General features: G+C 38.3%; 1 protein-coding gene across 4 annotated transcripts in view; it reads left to right on the plus strand.

The window, feature by feature from the left end:
* Nucleotides 1-21,061, plus strand: part of LOC136876987 (aladin) — a 122,094-nt gene that overhangs the window by 40,101 nt on the left and 60,932 nt on the right. For all 4 annotated transcript variants that reach the window (XM_067150783.2, XM_067150775.2, XM_067150767.2 and 1 more), the window contains 3 exons: nucleotides 4,620-4,825; nucleotides 11,585-11,744; nucleotides 15,475-15,644. In XM_067150783.2, coding sequence (XP_067006884.2) covers nucleotides 4,620-4,825; nucleotides 11,585-11,744; nucleotides 15,475-15,644 — 536 coding nt within the window. The remainder of the gene's footprint in view (nucleotides 1-4,619; nucleotides 4,826-11,584; nucleotides 11,745-15,474; nucleotides 15,645-21,061) is intronic.

Consider the following 21,061-nt stretch of genomic DNA (forward strand, 5'->3'; position numbering starts at 1 on the left):
TTGGCTTAGCGATGATGAATCAGCCAGTCAGGACATGCTACTGTATAGCGAGTACGTCATATAACATCATCATGTTTGCTTGATGTGTAATTATTATCCTCATTTTCAGGACTCGTGTTTTCCGTTACAAACGCCCAGACCCCAAGCTAGAAGTATTAACCAACCGTGGCTTAAATCTCCAACCTTGCCGGGAACCAAATCCACGGCCCTCTGAACTGAAGGCCAGTATGCTAAACCATTTAGCCAAGAAGCCAGATTTATTTATAACCACTCACAACTGAAGGAAAACAAAGAATAACATTAACGTCTGCGAACCATGTCCTTTTATTAGCATTGCCTATGTAACAGACAGGGAAACATGCTGTGATTCTGGTTCACTGCCTGTGATTCAGCAGGCTCTTCTGGACAAATAAGAATAGCAAACTACCCTGGTGGCTGATGTCAGAACTCTATGATGATACCAAAGTGTTGTGTGCCATCTGGATTAGAGAATTTAATTTTCTGCAATCAGTTTAATTTTTAAAACTAATGACCAAATTACTTCTTGTGTTTTAATTATTTAACATTTGTTAATTTTTTTAGATCAAATGTGGAGCATAGTAACCGTAATTTTGTATTTGTGGAAATTGCAGCCCATAAGCCATAGATTGGAGACCCCTGCCATTTAATATCAGTTCATGTTACATCTTGAAAATAGATTTTGTTGCCTTCTGTCAAATTAAGTATTTTTTGAATACTGTATTTGTAAATTGTTTCAAACAGATGGAGTAGTTGTGCCACCACTGAATAGATTACTTGAGAATTCATCAGTGTTATGTTGCTTGAGTTTTATTACAGTGGAACGTTGATTCTCCATTTTTGGAGGGACCACGGGAAAAAAAAAAAGTACAACATGGGAAAACAGAAAATCCGGGAATGAATGAACCATCAACAATTTGGCCAAACATCACAAAAATGAAATATGTATACTTATAATCTTACAAACGTCCCTAAACCAAACCAAACTACAGCCCCAATGGGCCTCCTGCCTACCAAGCGACCGCCCTCGGTCCGAAGGCCTGCAGATTACGAGGTGACGCATGGACAGTGTGACGAATCCTCTCAGCCGTTATTACCGGCTCTCTAGACCGGGGTCGCCATATCCCTTTCAGACCTGAAAGAAAACTGGCGGTGTGAATTTTTTGTTTGTACGTCAAAAACTGACTAAAATGCTCTTAAATACATATATTTTTAGTTTATTTTACAAAATAAAAATTAACATCTGTGAAAAAGCACCCACACAATTGTGCATGTCAGGACTTAATTCACTACTTACAATAATGAAAAATTACCTGAACGCATGTGAATATACATATGTACATGATCAAATGTTCTATTTTACAGTGGGGAATAATTTAAAACAATTAAATCTTCGTTCAAACACAAGTAAATGTTACATTTTCTACACTGAGGACGAGTTTTGCCTTTACTGCCCTTTGGGCATCAGCACCCTGTCATTGGATCTGAAAGAAAACTGGAGCTGTGAATTTGTCAAAAACATACTAAAATGCTCTCAAATACATGTTTTTACAGTTTATTTTACAAAATGAGAACTTTCAGCTAGAAAACAGAACCCACACAATTGTGCGTGACAGGACTTTGTTCACTACTTACAAAAAATAAAAAATTAGAAAATTCAGCTCAGTACATGTGAATATACACATGTACATGATCAAATGTTCTATTTTACAGTGTGGAACAATGTATTTTAAACAATTAAAATCTTATACATTACATTTCTCACATAGAGTATGAGTTCTGCCTTCACAGTCTTTTGGTGGCAGCACCCAGCACTCTTGCATGCATTGCCTGCAGGGAAACCTAGCCCGCACACTTGTGCATATCAACATTCAAAACCTCATGGTATCATGTACGATGTTGTAAGTTCACAATTTACGCTCGCTAAACAATTTACACACTTGATTATATTCTGATATTCAGTAGAGCGTCTAGATTAATATGAATGCAATAAATAAATACTTAATTTTAGGCATTACTGCTTCCCACAATCTTGCCGATGAACTGTATTTTTAAGCTCTTCTTCCTGCAACCCGGTGGTCAAGCGCTAAATAAAAACAACTGAAGTACATGCTACGTGTCCCGCACAAGCACTGCAGTCCGGACTAGCACCAAGAAAACATCAAATAAGCTCAGAGACAAATAAAATACGAACCCGCACAGTTGTGCGTACACGGTCTGAAAGGGATATCACCATTAAATAGCTCCTCGATTAAAGGTACCGCAATTGTAGAATGACTAAACCTGGAACCAGCCCTCATATCCCGGTAAAAATGCCTGACCTGGCCACTAATCGAACCTGGGCCCTCCGGGTGGAAGGCAGGCAAGTTAGACCGCAGGACTGGCTTCAGACATTTATTACCGGTACGCGACTTAAAAATCTTGAAACTTTACATTCATTTTTACCGGGGAAACTTCGTCAGTTTCCTCTGAAAATTTCGTCATGCTGTATTCCTTTGAAAACTTCTTTCAGTTCAGCAACTTTGATCAGCCAAACTCTTCGAAAAATCGAATACCCATAACGCCAAGCCAAACAACAATCGACACCACAAGTAGTTTTTCATTCTCTACATTAGATACATGATGGCAAAATCTTTTTTTTTTTTTTTAATCTTCCATTGTAATTTGGTCACCGGTATACTGTTCCTAGTCAGTTTATGGAAATCTTGTACCGCATAAGTTAGGCCTACATCGACTTTTAAAGGTTATGTTGAACTCGAGAATATGGTTTCGAAAGTATCAATTCTCAAGTTCTCAAATGCATTATATTTATATTATATTTAGTTCTGCCCGTCACTAATCACAGTCAAATTGGAAAAAGAAAAAAAGTCATTAACACTTCCAAAATTACGATTATTCGCGACCTTGAGCTCAGCTGGAAAGCGCGCTTGCTGTACAAATCAGTACGAGTGCGAAGTGATACAAATTTTTTTGATGTGACATGCGCAAATAAAACGACTGCGGCTTTTATAACATTTTAACACAAAAGCATGAAATTCCCAGTCATATTAGGACGAAAACAGTAATAGGCAATCCCAAAACCTCCCACGACTTTATGTATGTAAGGTGCAACATCTGTTCTGGTCTCGATAACATAATTGTATAGGCCTACGATAATATTAAGAGACTAAATTTGTGTTACTTAAGGAGGAGCAGTTTCGATTCCTGCCTGAAAGCCCAGTGACTATACAGTGCCCTGAGGGAAATGCCGTAAACCTGTTCTGCAATACACTCGAAAAAAGTAAAAAATATAAACATCTAACCCTGGACATAATGTAGACGTTTTGCAAGTACGAACATTTGTCGAAACTTGTTCAGTTTTCAAATTGAGCTGTCGAAATGCGCTCTGTCTCCTTCCAATTGTCGTGGGCACTCTCTGCTTTGATTTCCAAGGATTCTTTAAACACTACTACCCAAATGCGATGCTAAGATGATCCCTTATGCAAGTTCACCACCGATCACTTTTCCAGTACAGTACTTCTTCAAATTACCGCAATGACGGGACGTCAACACCAAGATCCTTAAGTATGCCGTAGCTGTCCTTTCGTAAGATACAGTTTCTTCAAAAACGCGTGATCAAGAATTTAGTGTTGATGGGACTAAAATTTCTGAATGGTTGATCCGGGAAATCGGTTCTTCGAGGAATGGATTATGTGGGATTTTTGCAACGTGATTTAATTAGGATGCTTGCGGGACCACGTAATTTGAACTAATAATACGGGAAAACGTAGCTTCCGGGAATGTATAATCGAGGTTCTACTGTAATCACTACCAAATGCCTCCCTGATTGTGCAGTAGTATCCTATATCTTATTTCGTAAACCATCCATTCCATATTATACATGTAATAATACTCTACTGAAATGTTCAGCGTACTGATAACGCATGATTTTCTACTGGGGCCTAACGTAGAAAAATAATGTCTCTATTCGACATCTGATATTAATAATCTCCTTATTGGCATTATATTTCTTAAAAGAAGTTTGATGGTAAAGATGAAAATTGAGTAAAGGAAGTATATATTTATACTTGACGTGTGTATATAATTCAGAATTTCTCTTTAAAAGAATTTCCATGTTAACATATAAATATAGCCAAAGAGATCGTCACTGATTTTATAAATACAGTTCAAAAATAAGAAGATACCAGTGAGTGCACGACAGTGTGATGTAAAGGATAGAACAAGACTTTTGGTGTGTTGTTGGCAATGCAGAGACAGAAGAGTTTACTCTCTTTGTTTAAAATGTAAGAACATAGTGAGGATGTTTCACATGTAAAGCTAATAGAACTTGCTTAGTTTTAAGAGCATACCTCAGTTGAACTTGGTGGTCTGATAATTCCCTTGCCAAAATCTGTAGTATTCCAGATGCTTGCTTATAGTTACTTTGTACTAAATGTCTGTATTCTTAAACAATGATAAAGATGTAAGACTAATGAAAACTTATATGAAACCTCTTGGCTCCTCTAAGAACGAATATCTTCCATCTTATCCTTCAGTATCACAAATAATTCTCTATTTTTTTTAGTTGTCAGTAAAATGCATCATGTCTGTTAATGTTGTAGGAATGTGGTCCAAAGCTGATTGCTGCAGTTGCACAGACCCGAGACTGGGACACATGTCCTATTCGTTGCCTAGCTTGGCACCCTCACTGCACTAAGCTTGCTGTGGCAGCTTGGGATGACTCTGTTCGAGTGTTTAGTTCCAATTCCAATCTCACACCAGTTCTCAAATGCAAAAACCAGCGAGCAATATCTTGTTTGGCATGGAGGTATGTACAATTACTGCTCTGCCTGTATACACAGGGTGGTCGAAACGACGTGAACTGGGTATATGAGCATCAGAGTGTTGGTCATACTAATAATGATACCATATTTCTTTGCATAATTTATGCACTTCCATTTTTTGGAGTTCAAATTGGAGAAAAAGAAATGTTTGCATATTTGCTGCACCTACTTTCTTGAAGATTTATTGCACTGTTCTGGATGTACTGTATTTAAATATAAAGATGGTGAGTAGCAGCCTTCCTATTGCGAAACCTTGCATACCAAATTTGTTTCATTGCACATATTTATTCATATGTGGTCACTTTCACGTTCTTTCATTATTCCTCCCTTTTTGAAAGGAAAATCTAGTTCTGTTCTATAGAGCAGAAATATCAGGTAGTAGCCTGAGTGGATAATGCATACCTGGCAACCCTTCCGATTTACCCAAAAGCGTTCCTTTTTTTAACTCGTCTTCCAATTTTCTGATTTACTTTTACTTCCTCCTATTTTTTACCAATATAACTTCCATTACGCTCAATGTCCTTCCCCTGGGATAAAGGATAAATTCTTATGTGCTTGTGTAAGTTACGCAAACTCTTTTTCAAGCGTATTTATTTGATGCTTTATTTCGCGAGTGTATCGTCCGTTGCCTTCGTGTATCGTGTTTCCCGCTTACCACAGCAGCGTGTTTTCTTTACAGCTGGGGATTTGGGATGGCAATCGCCCCACAAGCAAGAGAGGCTAGCGCGCGCTAGTGACTCCATTAATCAGGACGAAAAAAGGAGTTTGTTACTGTGTGGTTCGCACGTCTACATCGTTTCTGTGCGTAGTTTCGTTGGTGTTGTAGGCCACGTGTTTTTTCTTGAGGTTCTGTGCTATTCCCTCTGCTAAACTCGTATGTTCATAATGTATGAGACGTATTGATTTGTATGTGGTAGTTTTGCGTATTTCAGTGCATTTCTGTTCGTTCTTACTTCATAATTTTAATGAGTTGAATGTATTTCAGGGAGTTGTGTCGGTGACAGTTTCTCGTATTTTCTCGTCACATAATGGCCAAAAAACATAACAAACCTTATATCCAAGTGTTCAGAGATACCTATAAAATAAAATTTTCATTTGTTTTACAGTCTAATAAAGGAAATTATTATGCATTTTGTTGCATGTATCGATGTGATATAAATATTATTATTCGTATGTATATGTCATAAATGAGAATGATTAGGCACATTTTCTTGTAACCATTTTTATTTTTCCTTACTTTAAAATTTTAAATTTAATGGTCATTTTGCATTGTAACTGTAGATATGTATGTCTTTTATCCTGTCATTTCTTCACCTCGACCGTGGCACAATATATGTGATGAAATCCAAGAATTAAAAAATCTTCCTATTTTTTATTTTTAAAAGTTGGCAGGTATGATAATGCAATCAAACATGCAGTTGAACATTAGCAACTTTGTGATTCTGTAAACGACAATAACATTTATAAGCAATCATAATTAGAAGACTCCAGCTCTGGCCATTCCTCTGCACTGTCTTAGTCAGAGCTGAAATAATAACAATTTTTACCATAAACAAATTAATAAAGTTTATGTATAATGTACATCATTCATCTGCCTCGCAAAAAAAGTATAAGTTTGCAGGTAAATATTCCAACATATGGTCAATTTATATATATACAATAGAATCTCGATAATTCAAAATCGGTTAATTCAAAATCCTGCTTGATTCAAAGAAGCTCTCGTTCCCGGAAACAGGAGGTACAATTTTGCATGTTGTTTGAATTGTTTAACTCGAAATATGGACTTTTAATTCATAACTGCCTTTACATTTAAAACTATTTCTCAGAATAATTTAAATTCAAAATTTATCCGCGTCATGATAGAACACGTCTTCGTGAATGTACTGGGGTAGCTTTCTGTACTTCGATGTGTCTACGGAGTGCTTCATTTTTGGTATGTTCTAGTAAAATTTTAATTCTTTTGTATTCAGCGTTTTAAGAAACGCCACAATGTCAAGTAGTAGGCAGTGTGTGGAGAAGCAGAATCCACGAACACTTGTGATGCCGACAGTTGGCAAAAAAGCATAGCTCGTATAATCAGTTCGTACGCACCGAACAATATTGTGAATGCCGATGAAACAGCATTTTTTTAATGCCGAGCCCCAAAGGACTTATGAATTTAAAGGAGAGAAGTGCCATCCCAGAAATCGTACAAGGGTGGGGGTCATTGTACTGTGTTGCAATGCACACGGAACCGAGAGAATTCCTACACTCTTCATAGGAAAGTTCGATAAGCCGCAATGTTTTAAGGGCGTCGGGCACTTTCCGTGCAAGTACAAGGCATCTAAAAAATGCAAACAGTACAGTAATCCAAATAATAAAGCATTTGCACAGGGGAGCCAGCATAATTTTTTCTTCGCCTTTGAATCCTGTGGGTTTTTTTTTGTTGCGTGAGGTTATGTTTGCCAATGATTTATTCAAGTGCATTATTTGAATAATGTACATGCACCTTGTTGGATACATTTTGGAAATAGCTTTTCCATGGCATCTGAAAGGTTTAAACTGTGAATCAAGGTGATTGCATGCCTTAGAATACTCTGTGATGGGGCAAGGATTGGCATTTCTGAATTACGAGTTGGCAGTTAATTCAAAATCACGTAATTCAAAATCCGATTTTTGCGTTCCAACTACGAATTAACGAGATTTTACTGTAATACCCTCATCCTGTAAGTCTCCTTCTAATGATGATTCAAACATAATCATTCGTCATGATCAATCAGATGAAAGAAACTCTGAACCCAAATAAATTATCATTACTTGTGTAACTTACCTTGTTAGATGACTCTAATATCTATAATACCAAGTATGTTATACCTATTATTATACCATAGCAAATAATTCTCCTATGTGTGCACCCGTCATGAAGACGTAACCATCATTATCATACATGCTTCTTATGTAAATATGTTAGTGACATTGAATTCATATTGCAGAAGATCTATCATGGACAAGAACATATTACCATATTTTCTTTCATAATTAACGCTCTTGCATAATTTACGCATCCCAGTATTTTGGGTCCAAAGTTGAGAAAAAGAAATGTTCCCATATTTAACGCACCCAGTTCTTCGATCATGCATCACGCAGTTTAGGAGGCGTTGTGAAATAAAGATGTCAACTACTCAGGCATCAGCCTTCCTATTGCAAAACCGGGCATTCCAAATACTGCACAACGTGCTGTTATCAGTGGTAGGAAGTACCACTGCACTAGTTCATTGAGTGAATCTGCGCACAAGTGACTAGTGATGCCCTATTCCAGCCTGGTACAAACATATTCTAGGAGTGTTTTGGGTAAGGTACATGCGTTTTCTGTGATCTCAAAATTGTTTGTTAATCCACAGTGAGCAAGTACTCGAGTAATACTGCGTCATATAAACTTGCGGTGATCAGTTACGCCGAAACATACAGGAGTAGGGCAGCGGGATGCAAGTATTCAATGTCTAAATGCAATGTGCGCTACTGGCGGAAACAGAAAATTGCACTTCAAACGACCAACAAGTCTCGCAAAGTATGTCGCAGACCAAAAAGTGGCAAGTTTCTGAAAGTAGAGGAAGATCTGCTTAAATATTTGATTTTGTTACGCAATGATGGATATGCCATTCTTCACTAAATGCTGTTTTTTCAACATAGTCAGTGTGGAGGTCAACACCGACCCAACCTGATCGACACAAGCATAGGGCTGGAGGAAAGAGGACATCCTGGCTATACTTGTGTTTTCTGTAATGCAGTACAATGGATCTTTTATAAACCACTCCATTTTCCAGAAACATGACATATTAGAACAACATCTAACTGTCTTCACTGGTATTTCCTCCAGCCAACTAATATTGTACTGAATATGGTTGGACCCACACTATCAACTTATTGTGTCCAAGTTTGAATCTATGTACATTTTTAACAATTGTCCATTGTACTTGTTGAATATATTTTTAATATTGAAGCTATGTACATTTTAACATTAACTCCCATTGCCTTTGTTGACTGTATTTTATCTCAGATTTTTATGTATCACTGTTTTTGTCATATGTCTTTCTTCTGTGTTATTTTGCTGATGATGACCTCTAAGCCAGGTTGAAACATGTCCAAGGTATTTTGAACAGACCATTTAATAAATGACAGAAACGTATTAAATAGGTAGCCCTAATATAAATGAATTCTTTTAGAATTTCATCATAGATGTTTTTTGAGGGACAAGAAATAGCTGCTGCACGTGGAATCAGTTTCTCAGATTGTAAGGTTTGCCCAGGCTGGATGATTAATTTTATGAATAGAAATGGTCTTTCCCATCGACGAAGAACAACATTTTGCCAAAGAATACTGAGTGATTTCAACCAAAAAGTAATTGATTTTCATTGCTTTGTGATTGAGAGGCGTAAAGTGATGGAAAGATCAGGGGCCTGTTCCACGAACGAACTTTGCAACTTTTCAGCTTTGCACTTTTCACTTTTCAATTCTTGCAAAGTCTTTCTGTTCCACCATGAACTAGGCTGTACTTTTCAATTTCTTCGCAAAGTGAAAAGTCTTTGCGAATGAGTGATCCGATCGAGTTTATTCTATGAGCAAACTGTATAGGCCTAATACTCTATGATTTTAATGCTTTACTTTTCGCGGCAAACTTGGCGGTATAATTGTCGTACCGTTAAAGTTTTTATCATGGGAAAGAAAGGTTATTATAAGAAGCTGGCTGTGCTGGAAGTTGTCAAGGAGAAACGTGACATCCTTTTTTGACAACTTTAAAGATAACCTCTCAAATGATGACACAAATCAATGTTAACGAGAGTACCGTCAACACATATACACACAGAAAGACATTCACCCTTCATTAGAAATCCCGTCGCTATATTAAGTGGATTATCAGGCCAACGTACTGTTAGGAAATATTACATTTACTATAACATCTACGACTTTGGTAACAGTTCTACAAATAATTAATTTTGATATCCCATGCATTGCTGTTACACAGTACAGCTGGGCACCGTTTACTAAAAACTGTAAACATAAGACTTTGTTCTTTTTTGGAAAGGAATTTACTTCTTTATGTTTCAATAAATGACCGATCATTTCAAGAATATAGTCGGCCTCTCTTGGGATAATACGAAATCACTCGCGATATTACGTCGAAACGAGGTTATGAAAATTAATCCTGTCTTTGTACGTTCCATTATTGGATTCTTCATCACTATCCTCGCTTGATGTTAACAAAAGCTCACGTCGTAACGTGTTATATCACTAAACCAAACTCCACGCCAAGAAACTAATGTACATACTTGTTAATTAACATATGAAAAGGGAATCATCTCTGCAAGATTTATGAAAACTTTTCACTTCATTTCTTTGCACTTTGCATTTCTGTACCAATGGAGGAACATAACAGGCTTGAAAAGTGAAAAGATTTCTAACTTTTCACTTTTCACTTTGCAAGCTAAATCTGAAAAGCGATGGTGGAACAAAATCTGAACTGAAAAGTGCAAAGTGAAAAGTTGCAAAGTTCGTTCGTGGAATAGGCCCCAGATGCCAGTCAGTTTCGATATGCCACAGAGTCGAACAACTAATAAGAAAGGGACATCAGGCGAAAAACAATGATATACTGTAATGCTTGCTGTAACAGCTGATGGCAGAAAGCTTGTACCTTATGTTGTTCTAAAATGAAAAAGAAATGCCTAAAGTAAAATTTCTGTGAGTAATCCACGTTTGTATCCAAGAAAAGGGGTGGATGGACATGTCACTCATACAAGATTGGATATGAATGGTTTGGGGAAATCGAGCAGGGTCCCTCCTTCGATGCCTGGCCCTTCCCATGTTGGACAGTTTTCGTGTCCACCTGACGGAAGTCACTAAGAAGTTATTGGAAACCATGAAAACCAATTTGGCAGTGATTTATGCTGGACTGACATTGGTACTCCAACCTTGGACATTTCGGTAAATAAACCATTCAAGGACAAAGTGCTAAAACTATCAGTGCTGGATGATGGAAAGTGTGCGCGAACTTACTCCAACAGGCAACATTTGGAAACTACCTGTGGAACTCCTTTGTGAGTGGATATTGCGTGCTTAGGACATGATTTCTTCGAAAGTGATTTAAAAGAGCTTCAAGAAAACAGGAACCTCGAATTCGTTAAATGGGAGTGAAGATGACTTTTTATGGAGAGATGTGAGCAATGATAACAGTAACAGCAATCCTTCCTGCAATGCTGGTAGCGAACTCGAAGATGGTAGGCTATAAAAGGCATGTCCTTATTTACTTATATGAACTGTATTCTCTTCAGGTCGTATTGTCAGTTTGTAACGGGAAGAATATTTCTAGTGTCAGTACCTCAAACCCACATGTCCAGCTTACCTGATGTACCCTATTTAACTTTTCAGAAAGAAATGCATGCCGTAATTTTATGCTTGATGACGATAACCGCAAATCAGTTGAACCAGTTGTGTGTATATTATATTTGTGTATCTTTAAAATGTAAATAATTATTTTATATCTGAATTCCCTGAATAATTTACGCATCCAAATATTTTGCCTGTATTTTTCGTGAGAAAAGTGCATTAATTATGCAAGAAAATATGGTAATGATGTTTCATATAATATCTATGCAGACCTGACTTGCATATACAATAAATAACACAACATTTACTTTTGGTGTACTTTCAAAAACTTAATCACCTTTGCATTCCCTATCATGTAAACATATCCATTTCTTTGTGACTAGACCTTTGTCTGCATCTGAACTAGCTGTGGGCTGTGAAGAGGGTGTGTACGTATGGCAAGTGGACCCTAATTCTGTTGTTACTCACCCTTCAACAAACTGTGCAACCATCTTGAAGCGTTATGGCCACTCTCCTGTAACGAGTATAGCATGGAGTCCACAGGTCAGTTAAATGTAGGTTGATTATAGAATTAAACATGCCTAATTACAGTAGAAGTCCGCTATAGCGAGTACGGCATATAACGAGAACTCCGTTATAGCGACGACATTTTTCTGTCCCTTCAAAATTCCTATATTCAACTGTGTATTATCCTTCGGTTACAGCGAGAACCCTATCACTGGCGCGTCCGTTATTACGAGCGATTAAGCGCGCACGATTTTTTCCGTTACCGATATTTATGCACCCCAGCGATGATACTGCATGCGATTGATTACCTTCGGCATCGTTTCCCCGCTGTGTACACTAGCGATTTCTCTCGTCGACATTCGAAGGCGATGTCGGAGTCGATTAGTTGTTTCATTACAAGATATTAGAATCATTCCGTATTGACGGTTTTCACTTTACAAAGGTGAAAAATGAGAGTATCCTCCTAATTCAATACAATAAATATTCCGTCATTAGACGGAGTAAACAAATTCAAAGATGTTTCGGCTCGTTTGAGCCATCTTCAGTGAAAAATGAGGGGAGTTTGAAATAATTTACATAATATAAGTTGAAAAAATGCTAAAAAACATAATGAAGGAGCAAATGAGAAAACAAACAAAAGAGAGCCTAGACGGAAACAAAATTAGCACAAATATACAATATTTACATCAATATGCGGAGTAAAAAACAATTCACTGCAACAAAATTCAGTGAAAAGTTGTTAATTTAAAATAATAATTGAAACTAAAAACTGTGTTAACCTAAGAAAACAAAGGAATGAAAAAACAAATGATGCAGATGGAAATGAACAATAGTAGCACATGGTGAGGTTGTGGACCTCATAGTTTACAAATAATAATAATACCGGCAAAGCAATTGCATCCATTGAAAAATTCCATTACATTGCATCCAGAACAGGACATCAGAAAACTCACTACATGGAAAGATCTCTTCGGTACCTAGCTGGACAACCAATGAAAACCCAATATGGCAAAATATCCCAAGTCATCCAACCTTCAGGACTCAATTGTGAAGCAAACAAAGAAAGGGTCTCTAAACTGCAAAGACCATACCGACTCACTAGGAACAGATATAAATGCAAAATTAAGATATTATAACACTGTAATCAAGCCTGAAGCACTATATGAATCTGATCACTGGGGCAGATCATTGATTAAAGATGTAGAAAATCAACAAAGAAAACTCTTAAGGAAAATGTTTGGACCAGTCTGTACAGGGGGAATTTAGAATGACCTGTACCAACACTCGGAGAGAAAATCATGAAAAGTGATTAGTTGTTCCGGCGACAGTTGTTCCGTAAAGAAAATTCAAAATGAAAGAGAACATATTTTTGTAATATATGCGTAAATAGCGTGTCCGATAACAGTTGTTAACTCGTTAAAATTAAGGCTGACTAAACGACCGCTTAATTTTGAGGCTAAATACTGCAATTAAGTAAGAATGAGATACACCTTGAGATATGGTAGAGTGCTTAAATGATTTCAGAGGTTAGTTTGTTTTGTCACGTCTGGTTAAATTACAGAAAGGCTATTATGAAAATTTATAGCGAGAAATGTATAATTTCTCTACTGGCGCTTGAAGTGTGTTTTCATCATACGTATAGTACAGTTAAGTTAGGATACGTGACGCTGTTTGAATAAGAAAACTGAAACGTTTGCAACAAAATGCTATCGATCATCTTCGGTACAGTATAGTTTTCTCACTTTGTGCATTTGCGAGCTCTCTCGTTGACATTCAAAGGCGATGTTGGAGTTTATTAGTAATACCCATTGACTGCTGTTCTCTAAAGAAAATTCGAAATGAAAGAGGAAAACACCTTTTCGTAATAAATGCGTAAATAACGTGGCCGATAGCAGTTGTTAACTCGTTAAAAATAAGACTGAAGTAAACGATATCTTAATTTTAATGTTATATTAAGTAAGAATGTGATACACCTCAAGATATGGCAGAGTACATCACTGATTTCACAGGATATTTCATATCTTCTCGTGTCTAGTTACGGCTATTTACATGTAAATTTTTCGCGAGGAGGTTATTTCTCTACATGCATTTCAAATATGTTTTCATGATAGGCTACATATACGGTTAGGTTAGGTGGCGCTGTTTGAAGAAGAAAGCTGAGGTGTTTGCCACAGAAATCTCTGGAGTGATACCGTATTTCTCCGAATCCAAGACGGTTTTTTTTCTCAGAATGTCATGCAAAATCTCAAGGGTTGTTGCATTCACGGCCTAACAGTAAGTTAATGGATACCTGGCAAAACCTGTTGTTTTCACACGCGCACAGAATAATATATAAGTAATAATAATAACAACGTGGAAACGTTTACGTTGTTATTATTATTACTTATATATTATTCTCAGTTCAATACGGACCAAAAACATGAAATTCATAACCATTAACGCGCACAGAACTCGTTGACAATAAAAGACTGCCTCTTTACCACACATCGCTAGCCGCGACAACCGGTTGTACAGAGCCTGTGTGTTTCTCAAATCTGCAGAATGACATCAAAGCATGTGACCCTTCGAATTCTAGAAAAGCCATGACTACTCAGTAGTAATTGACGCTTAGTAAAATTAAGGTTTATAGACAGCAGAAATATTTTCGTGATGGGTAGTCGTATTGTAAAGACACGTGGAAAAGGTATTGCCGGCAAATTTTCAACGGGTTCTAGTCGATATTATGATGCCAATTATAAGTTAATGTTTATTAAACACACGGAAATGTAGAATAATTGTGCAGCCGCAAGAAAATACGGCATAGGCCTAACTAAAGCCAGTATTTGGCGTTAGCGTGAAGACAAAGAGCTAAAAAAAAAGCGTACTGTACAAAAAATTAATTCAGTGGTCCGCAACAAGGACGCTTTAAAGAAGTCAAAGATGAAATTGTGAGGTATGTGCACGAAAAACACAAGGGCGGAATGGCCATACCGTGGCGCAATAAACTTGTTCGTTGACTTTCAACGTTTGCGATTAGGCCAATACATCGCTAGCCACTGAATTTGGCCGAACCCGACAAGCGAGACGTGCGTGTAGTGGCAGCCGATTATATCTGACGCTGCGTAAAAGTAACAGTTTTATAGACAGCAGGAATAATTTCCTGATGGATCGTTCTATTGTAGAGACGCATGGAATAGGTATTGCCGGAAAATTTTCAACGAGTTCTCTTCGGTATTATGATGGCCAATGTCGAGTTAATGGTCCTTAAACCTGCGGAAATAAATAATTGTGCAGCCGCCAAAAATAAAGAAATACAGCATGACGAAAGGCAATGTTCGGTGTCTAAAAATAGTCTGAAAATGTGTAGGCCTACAGTAAGACAAGGCATTCATATGATTTTACAAACTTCTTTTTGAGCCTGATTTAAATTTTTTGAAGGAAAAAGTGGGATTCATCTTGGATTCTGAGATATACGGTACTATATTTTTTTCAGAATGAAATTAAACATACACTTTCACGTAGTATCGGATTATGAAAAATAACAAACAAGTAAGCCGTAGTGTGGATATCATCTACGGAAACGCAAGTTTTGAACAAACTGATTGCCGTTTCATACCGATTTTAAAGTGCATGAAGGGTTTTCCGACTTTTATACAAAAATCGGATATAACGACAATCCGTTATAGCAAGTAAATTTTTCGCTGTTATGAATTCTCGCTATAATGGACTTCTACTTTATTTGTTTTATTTTTGTGAATAATTTTTGAAACTTTACACGTTTTTTCAGGGGCATTTACTTCTGACTGCTTCAGCTCATGACACTACCATGTATGCATGGGATGTGAGCATGGAGCGGTACACTCCCATTAAACGAATGGGTGGTGGAGGTGTGTGTATGGTGTCCTGGGCACCCAGTGGTTCACATGTTTTTGCTGCGGCGAGTGGCATCGTCTTCAGGTTAGACAAACTAGCTCATTCCATTGATTTGCAATGCAAGGTTTTATTTGTGTATTTATTCAGTTACTTTTATAGTGTATTCTGAGGTAAGAAAATGTACAATTCATTTTCTGCAGGATCTTACCTGTTTCTTATCACTTCAATAATTTTCATAATCTCTCATTTTCCACTTTCTTGGAGATTTACAACAGGTTTTGCCAGCTCTGTTTGGAACTAGTACTGTGACATCATTTAGTTCTACCCTTGGGTGCAATGATACATATGAATGAATCTGCAATTATTATTTGGTATGTTTCCCTTGTTCTTGCTCAGAACCAGAGAAATTAGCTCACTGCAACTTATGTATCTGCACAGTTTGGTGAAATAGAACCATGGCGTGCAGTATCAGTTGCGAAGTGTCAGTGTAACCTAACAAGTTGTCATAGGAGTTGCATACAGTGATCCATTTTCTGTAGGCAGAGAACACGGAATCTATCAACATTCACAGAAGGATTTTGTATATGGAGAAAAAATGAGTAATTTAATAGATATATACTTACCAGATATTGTAATACATGTTGAATCATGGCTGAGAAATATAACAGATGCAGAAATTTTCTTACAGAACTGAAGTGTTTACCATAGAGATAGGAGAGGGAGTATTCTTTCTGGTAAGGTACCAAAAAGTTAAAAACGACAAACACGAAATTGTAGATGTAAGGCTCATCTCTAAACTTTGTGTTTTTGGAGTGTACACACCTGGAAAGGGTGGCGCAGATGCTGATTAGCAGTTATTTATAAGATAACAGCTATATGTAGCGGGTGATCTCAATTTACCAAATGTCAAAAGGGAAGGTCATGTGAATTCCAAGATGCATGACCAACAAATGACAAATACCGAGTGAGTTGGCCATGCGTTTAGGGGGCATGCTACTGTAGCTTGCATCTGGGAGATAGTAGGTTCGAACCCCACTGTCGGCAGCTCTGAAGATGGTTTTCCATGGCTTTCTATTTTCACATCAGGCAAATGCTGAGGCTGTACTTTAATTAAGGCTACGGCTGCTTCCTTCCCACTCATAGGTCGTTCCTATTCCATCCTTGCCGTAAGACCTACCTGTGTCGATGCGACCTACAGCAAATTGTTAAGAAAAAAAAAAAAAGTTAATCTGGAAAGGACAGCTGAATAAGAAAGTGATGGAACCAACTACAGGGAAGAATATTCCGGATGTGGTGTTGGTAAAACCAGACGAGCTCTATAGTGAAACTGAAGTAATAAATGATATAAGTGATCACAAAGCTGTTTTTATCGTAGTTAAAAATAATTGTGATAGAAAGGAAGTTTCTAAAAGTAGGACTATTAGGCAGTACCATGTGGCTGATAAGATAGGCATGAGGGAGTAAACAGACTGTGAGATGGGTTTAAGGCAGTTGTTGAGGCCACAGAACTAGTTACAAATAGAGAATTGTGATTATGTTTAGTAAATTCACAGAGGCTTTCAGACTGAATGTTGAAAGGCATAACATTCTATAATGAAGATGTATGTATGATTAGATAAACTTAGCTTTTCAGGTACTTCCGAGACTTTAACTAAGTCATAGAGTCCAGCATACCTCTACATGTATATCCTTACTACTAACCATATGCATCGTCTCTGTTTTCACCTTTTGATTTCTCTTCCTCTTTCTGCCTGATGTCTTTCATTCTGTGTTCAATATCTTAACAAGAGTGTTAAATTCAGGTTCATTTTTTATATGTAACGCCTTCCCATCTATATAGTTCTCTCTGACCTTTCTTGTTTCTTTATACTATTTTTAGTAGGTGTGCCACGTTATCTTTATTACAAGAAATTCATTGATTTTCCTTTTTTTCAAATATTGTATATAAACTCTCAGCAGGTAAGGATCCTCTTCAGGGGCAGCTCTACCCAGGGAGTGGCACCCCTGCCTATGTGAGTCCCAGAGCACACTGACCCAGTGTATAACATCTGGTAAGGGTACCAGCTCAGGGTTACAAGTGAAGTCCTCAACACTATGCAGCGGAGAAGATGGACTTCAGTATGGTGGAGATGGCAGAAGAGGCAGCCCTGGACTCGGGGATAAATAAGAGTACGCTCTAAAGAGGCCAATGGCTTTGGATAGATGAGGCTCTTCAGGAGGGCTGATGGTCCGTCAGGAGAGGTAATGCTACTGAAACACCATTACTTAACGGTTTACTCGGCAGAGAAGATGGGTTTCAGTACGGCGAGTTAAGCGGAAGAGAAAATGCCAGACGGACTGGCTATGAAGGCGTTTTTCTCTCGAGTCAGCAGCAGTCCGTTGAGGCCAGTGTTTGACACCACATGTCTCATGCATATGTGCCGTGGTGAAGGACTCCGAAATCATGGTGTGTGGGTCACTTCCTGGCAACCTGTGATCCACCTTAAACAAATCTACACCAGTTGCACTTTCTTCAGCTGTCACTTTTCACTCCACGTCCAACGGCGTTGGGATAAGGGCGGTGGAGGCAGGTTCTCAGGTGAAACTGGAAGCCTTCAGTTTGAACCTGCATGTTGGCAGCAGGTGTGTAATGTTTGTCTTTCTAAGAATTGTGACTACTTGGGAATTCGGTCCTGCATCCTGTTTGGGCAGGCCTATTTAGGATCACCGCTGCCCACCCCTAAATTGGGAAGCCCCTATGAAAGGTGGGCTGAACATTGGACGTCGCATTTTTGTCCGGTTGGGCGACCTCACCCAGTGGGTCACCCCATATGCGGTCGAAACAATCAAGGAAAACAATTTATAATTGCAACATCGAATGTCCGAACACGAAAGAGAGCGACAGACCTGAAAGGAGCTTGTTGCCCACAAGCTTTCTAGATTGAATATTGATGTCTGCCTTGACTGAAACAAAATTATCCAGTGAAGGCAAAGTTATTGAATCCAGTTCAGAATATACCATCTTTTGGAAGGATAAGGAGGATGGAGAGCGTAGTATTCATGGTGTTGGATTTGCCATGAAGACAAATGTAACTGCTAGTCACCAACTTGTCCCATCTGCAGTTAGCAGAAAACTTATGACTCTCCTTTATACAGTGGAACCTCGATTCTCCGTTTTTGGAGGGACCGCAAAAAAAAAAAAGTACAACACGGGAAAACGGATAATCCGGGAACGAATGACTCGTCAACAATTTGGCTAAATGTCACAAAAATGAAATGTATGCTATTATAATCTTATAAACATTCCTAAACCAAACCCAGACTACAGTCCCAATAGACCTTCCACCTACCAAGTGACCGCTCCTCATCCCGAAAGCCTGCAGATTACGAGGTTACACATAGTCAGTGTGGCGAATCCTCTCGGCCATTATTCCTCGCTCTCTAGACCTAGGTCCTCATCTCAACATTTGATAGTTCCTCAATGAAAGGTAATCGTAGAATGAGTGAACCTGGAATCAGCCCCCATATGCAGGTAAAAATGTGTGACCTGGCCGGGAATCGAACCCGTGCCCTCCAAGTGAGAGGCAGACAAGTTAGATCGCGGGGCCGGCTTCAAACATGAATTACCGGTATGCGACTTAAAAATCTCAAAACTTTAGATTCAGTTCTACTGGGGAAGCTTCGTAAGTTTCCCCTGAAAACTTCATAAGTTTCCCGTGAAAACTTCTTTTAGTTCAGCAACTTTGATCATCCAAACTTCGAAAAATCTAATACCGGTAACACCGAGCCAAACAACAATCGACCGCAAGTAGTTTTTAATTCTCTGATCTAATAAAATAATGCACATTAGATACAAAAGCGCCCAACATGATGGCGAAATCCCTTTTTTTTTATCTTCCATTTTAATTTGGTCACTGGTATACAGTTCGTAGTCAGTTGATGGAAATCGTATACCACGTAAATTAGGCCTACATCGTTAAGGTTATGTTGAATCGTCCTGGTTTAAACTCGAGAATATGATTTCGAATGTAAATATTGATTTTCAAAAATTCTCAAATGCATTATATTCAATTCTGCCCGTCACTGATCACAATCAAATTGGAATGAGAAAAAATATCATCAAAACTTTAGAAATCACAGTTATTCGTGACCTTGAGCGCAGCTGCGAAGCGGGCTCGCTGAACAAGTCAGAACGAGTGCGAAATGCTACAAACTTTTTAAATGTAATGTGCGCAAATAAAACAACTGTGGTTTTTATGACATTTTAACACCCAAAAAAATGAAATTCCCAGTCTTATGTTAGGATCAAAAGAGTAATAGGCAATCCCAAAACCTCCCATGGCTTTATGTATGTAAGGTGCAACATCTGTTCTGTTCTCGATAACATAATCGTATACGATGATTAAAATAAATAAATTTGTGTTAAGAAGGAGCAGTTTCGATTTCTGCCTGAAAGCCCAGTGACTATACAGTGCCCTGAAGGAAGTGCCGGAAACCTCTTCGGCAATACAATTGAAAAAAAGTAAAAAAATATAAACATCTAACCCTGGACATTTTGTAGACATTTTGCAAGTACGAACATTTGACGAAACTCGTTCTGTCTTCAAGTACAAAGGGCATGAGGAAAGTTCTACAATGTGAGTGACTCTTTAGGCTTTTTCAAAATAATTTCCACCACACTCAGTACACTTCTCCATACGTCGAAACCAGTCACTGAACCAACTCTGCCACTTTTCTTCGGTTACATTTTCACACTCTTGATCCCATGCTGCCAGAAGCTCCTCGTCGGATGCAAAATGCCACCCTTTCAGCTTCATCTTAACTTCTGGGAAGAGTGCGAAGTCACATGCGGCAAGATCAGGACTGTATGGAGGATGATCAAACACAGTTAACTCTGATCTGGCAAGCAAATCCATTGTTACATTAGCACGATGTGCTGGAGCATTGTTGTGATGCAAGAGCCAAATGTTGAGCCGTGACCTTGGGCGGAGCTGCTTGAGAGCCTGGATGACCTGAGGCAGACAAGTCTCACTGTACCACTTCGCAGTAACTACACTTTGTGTTTCTAGCACAACCCGAGTCAGGATGCCCCGTTTAGTGAAGAATACTGCAATCATCCTTTTCTTCACTGACCTTGACTTTCGCACAGTCACAGAAGTACCCACATCTTCAAACAGCCACACCTTGTTCTGTGATTTTGTTTGGACATCGTAATAATAAAACCAAGTTTCGTCACCTGTGATGAAGCTATTGACGTTACACCAAGTCCCATTTTCAAACAGCATTTTTCGGCACCGTTTCACTCAATGTGCCCTTTGTTCCTCTGAAAGTGAATGGGGCACCCAAAGGGAACAAACCTTTCTAACATGGAGATGGTCGTGTAGAATTGAATGAATAGCTGGTGCAGGGATGTGGGTGGTCTCTTCTATCTGCCGATATGTCAACCGCCTCTCTTGCTGCAACATTTACCTCACAGCTGCAATGTTTTCCTCAGTCACTGATTCAGATGGTCGCCCAGAAAG

This window comes from Anabrus simplex, chromosome 1, assembly GCF_040414725.1.
Source record: "Anabrus simplex isolate iqAnaSimp1 chromosome 1, ASM4041472v1, whole genome shotgun sequence".
Classification (NCBI taxonomy): Eukaryota; Metazoa; Arthropoda; class Insecta; order Orthoptera; family Tettigoniidae; genus Anabrus; species Anabrus simplex.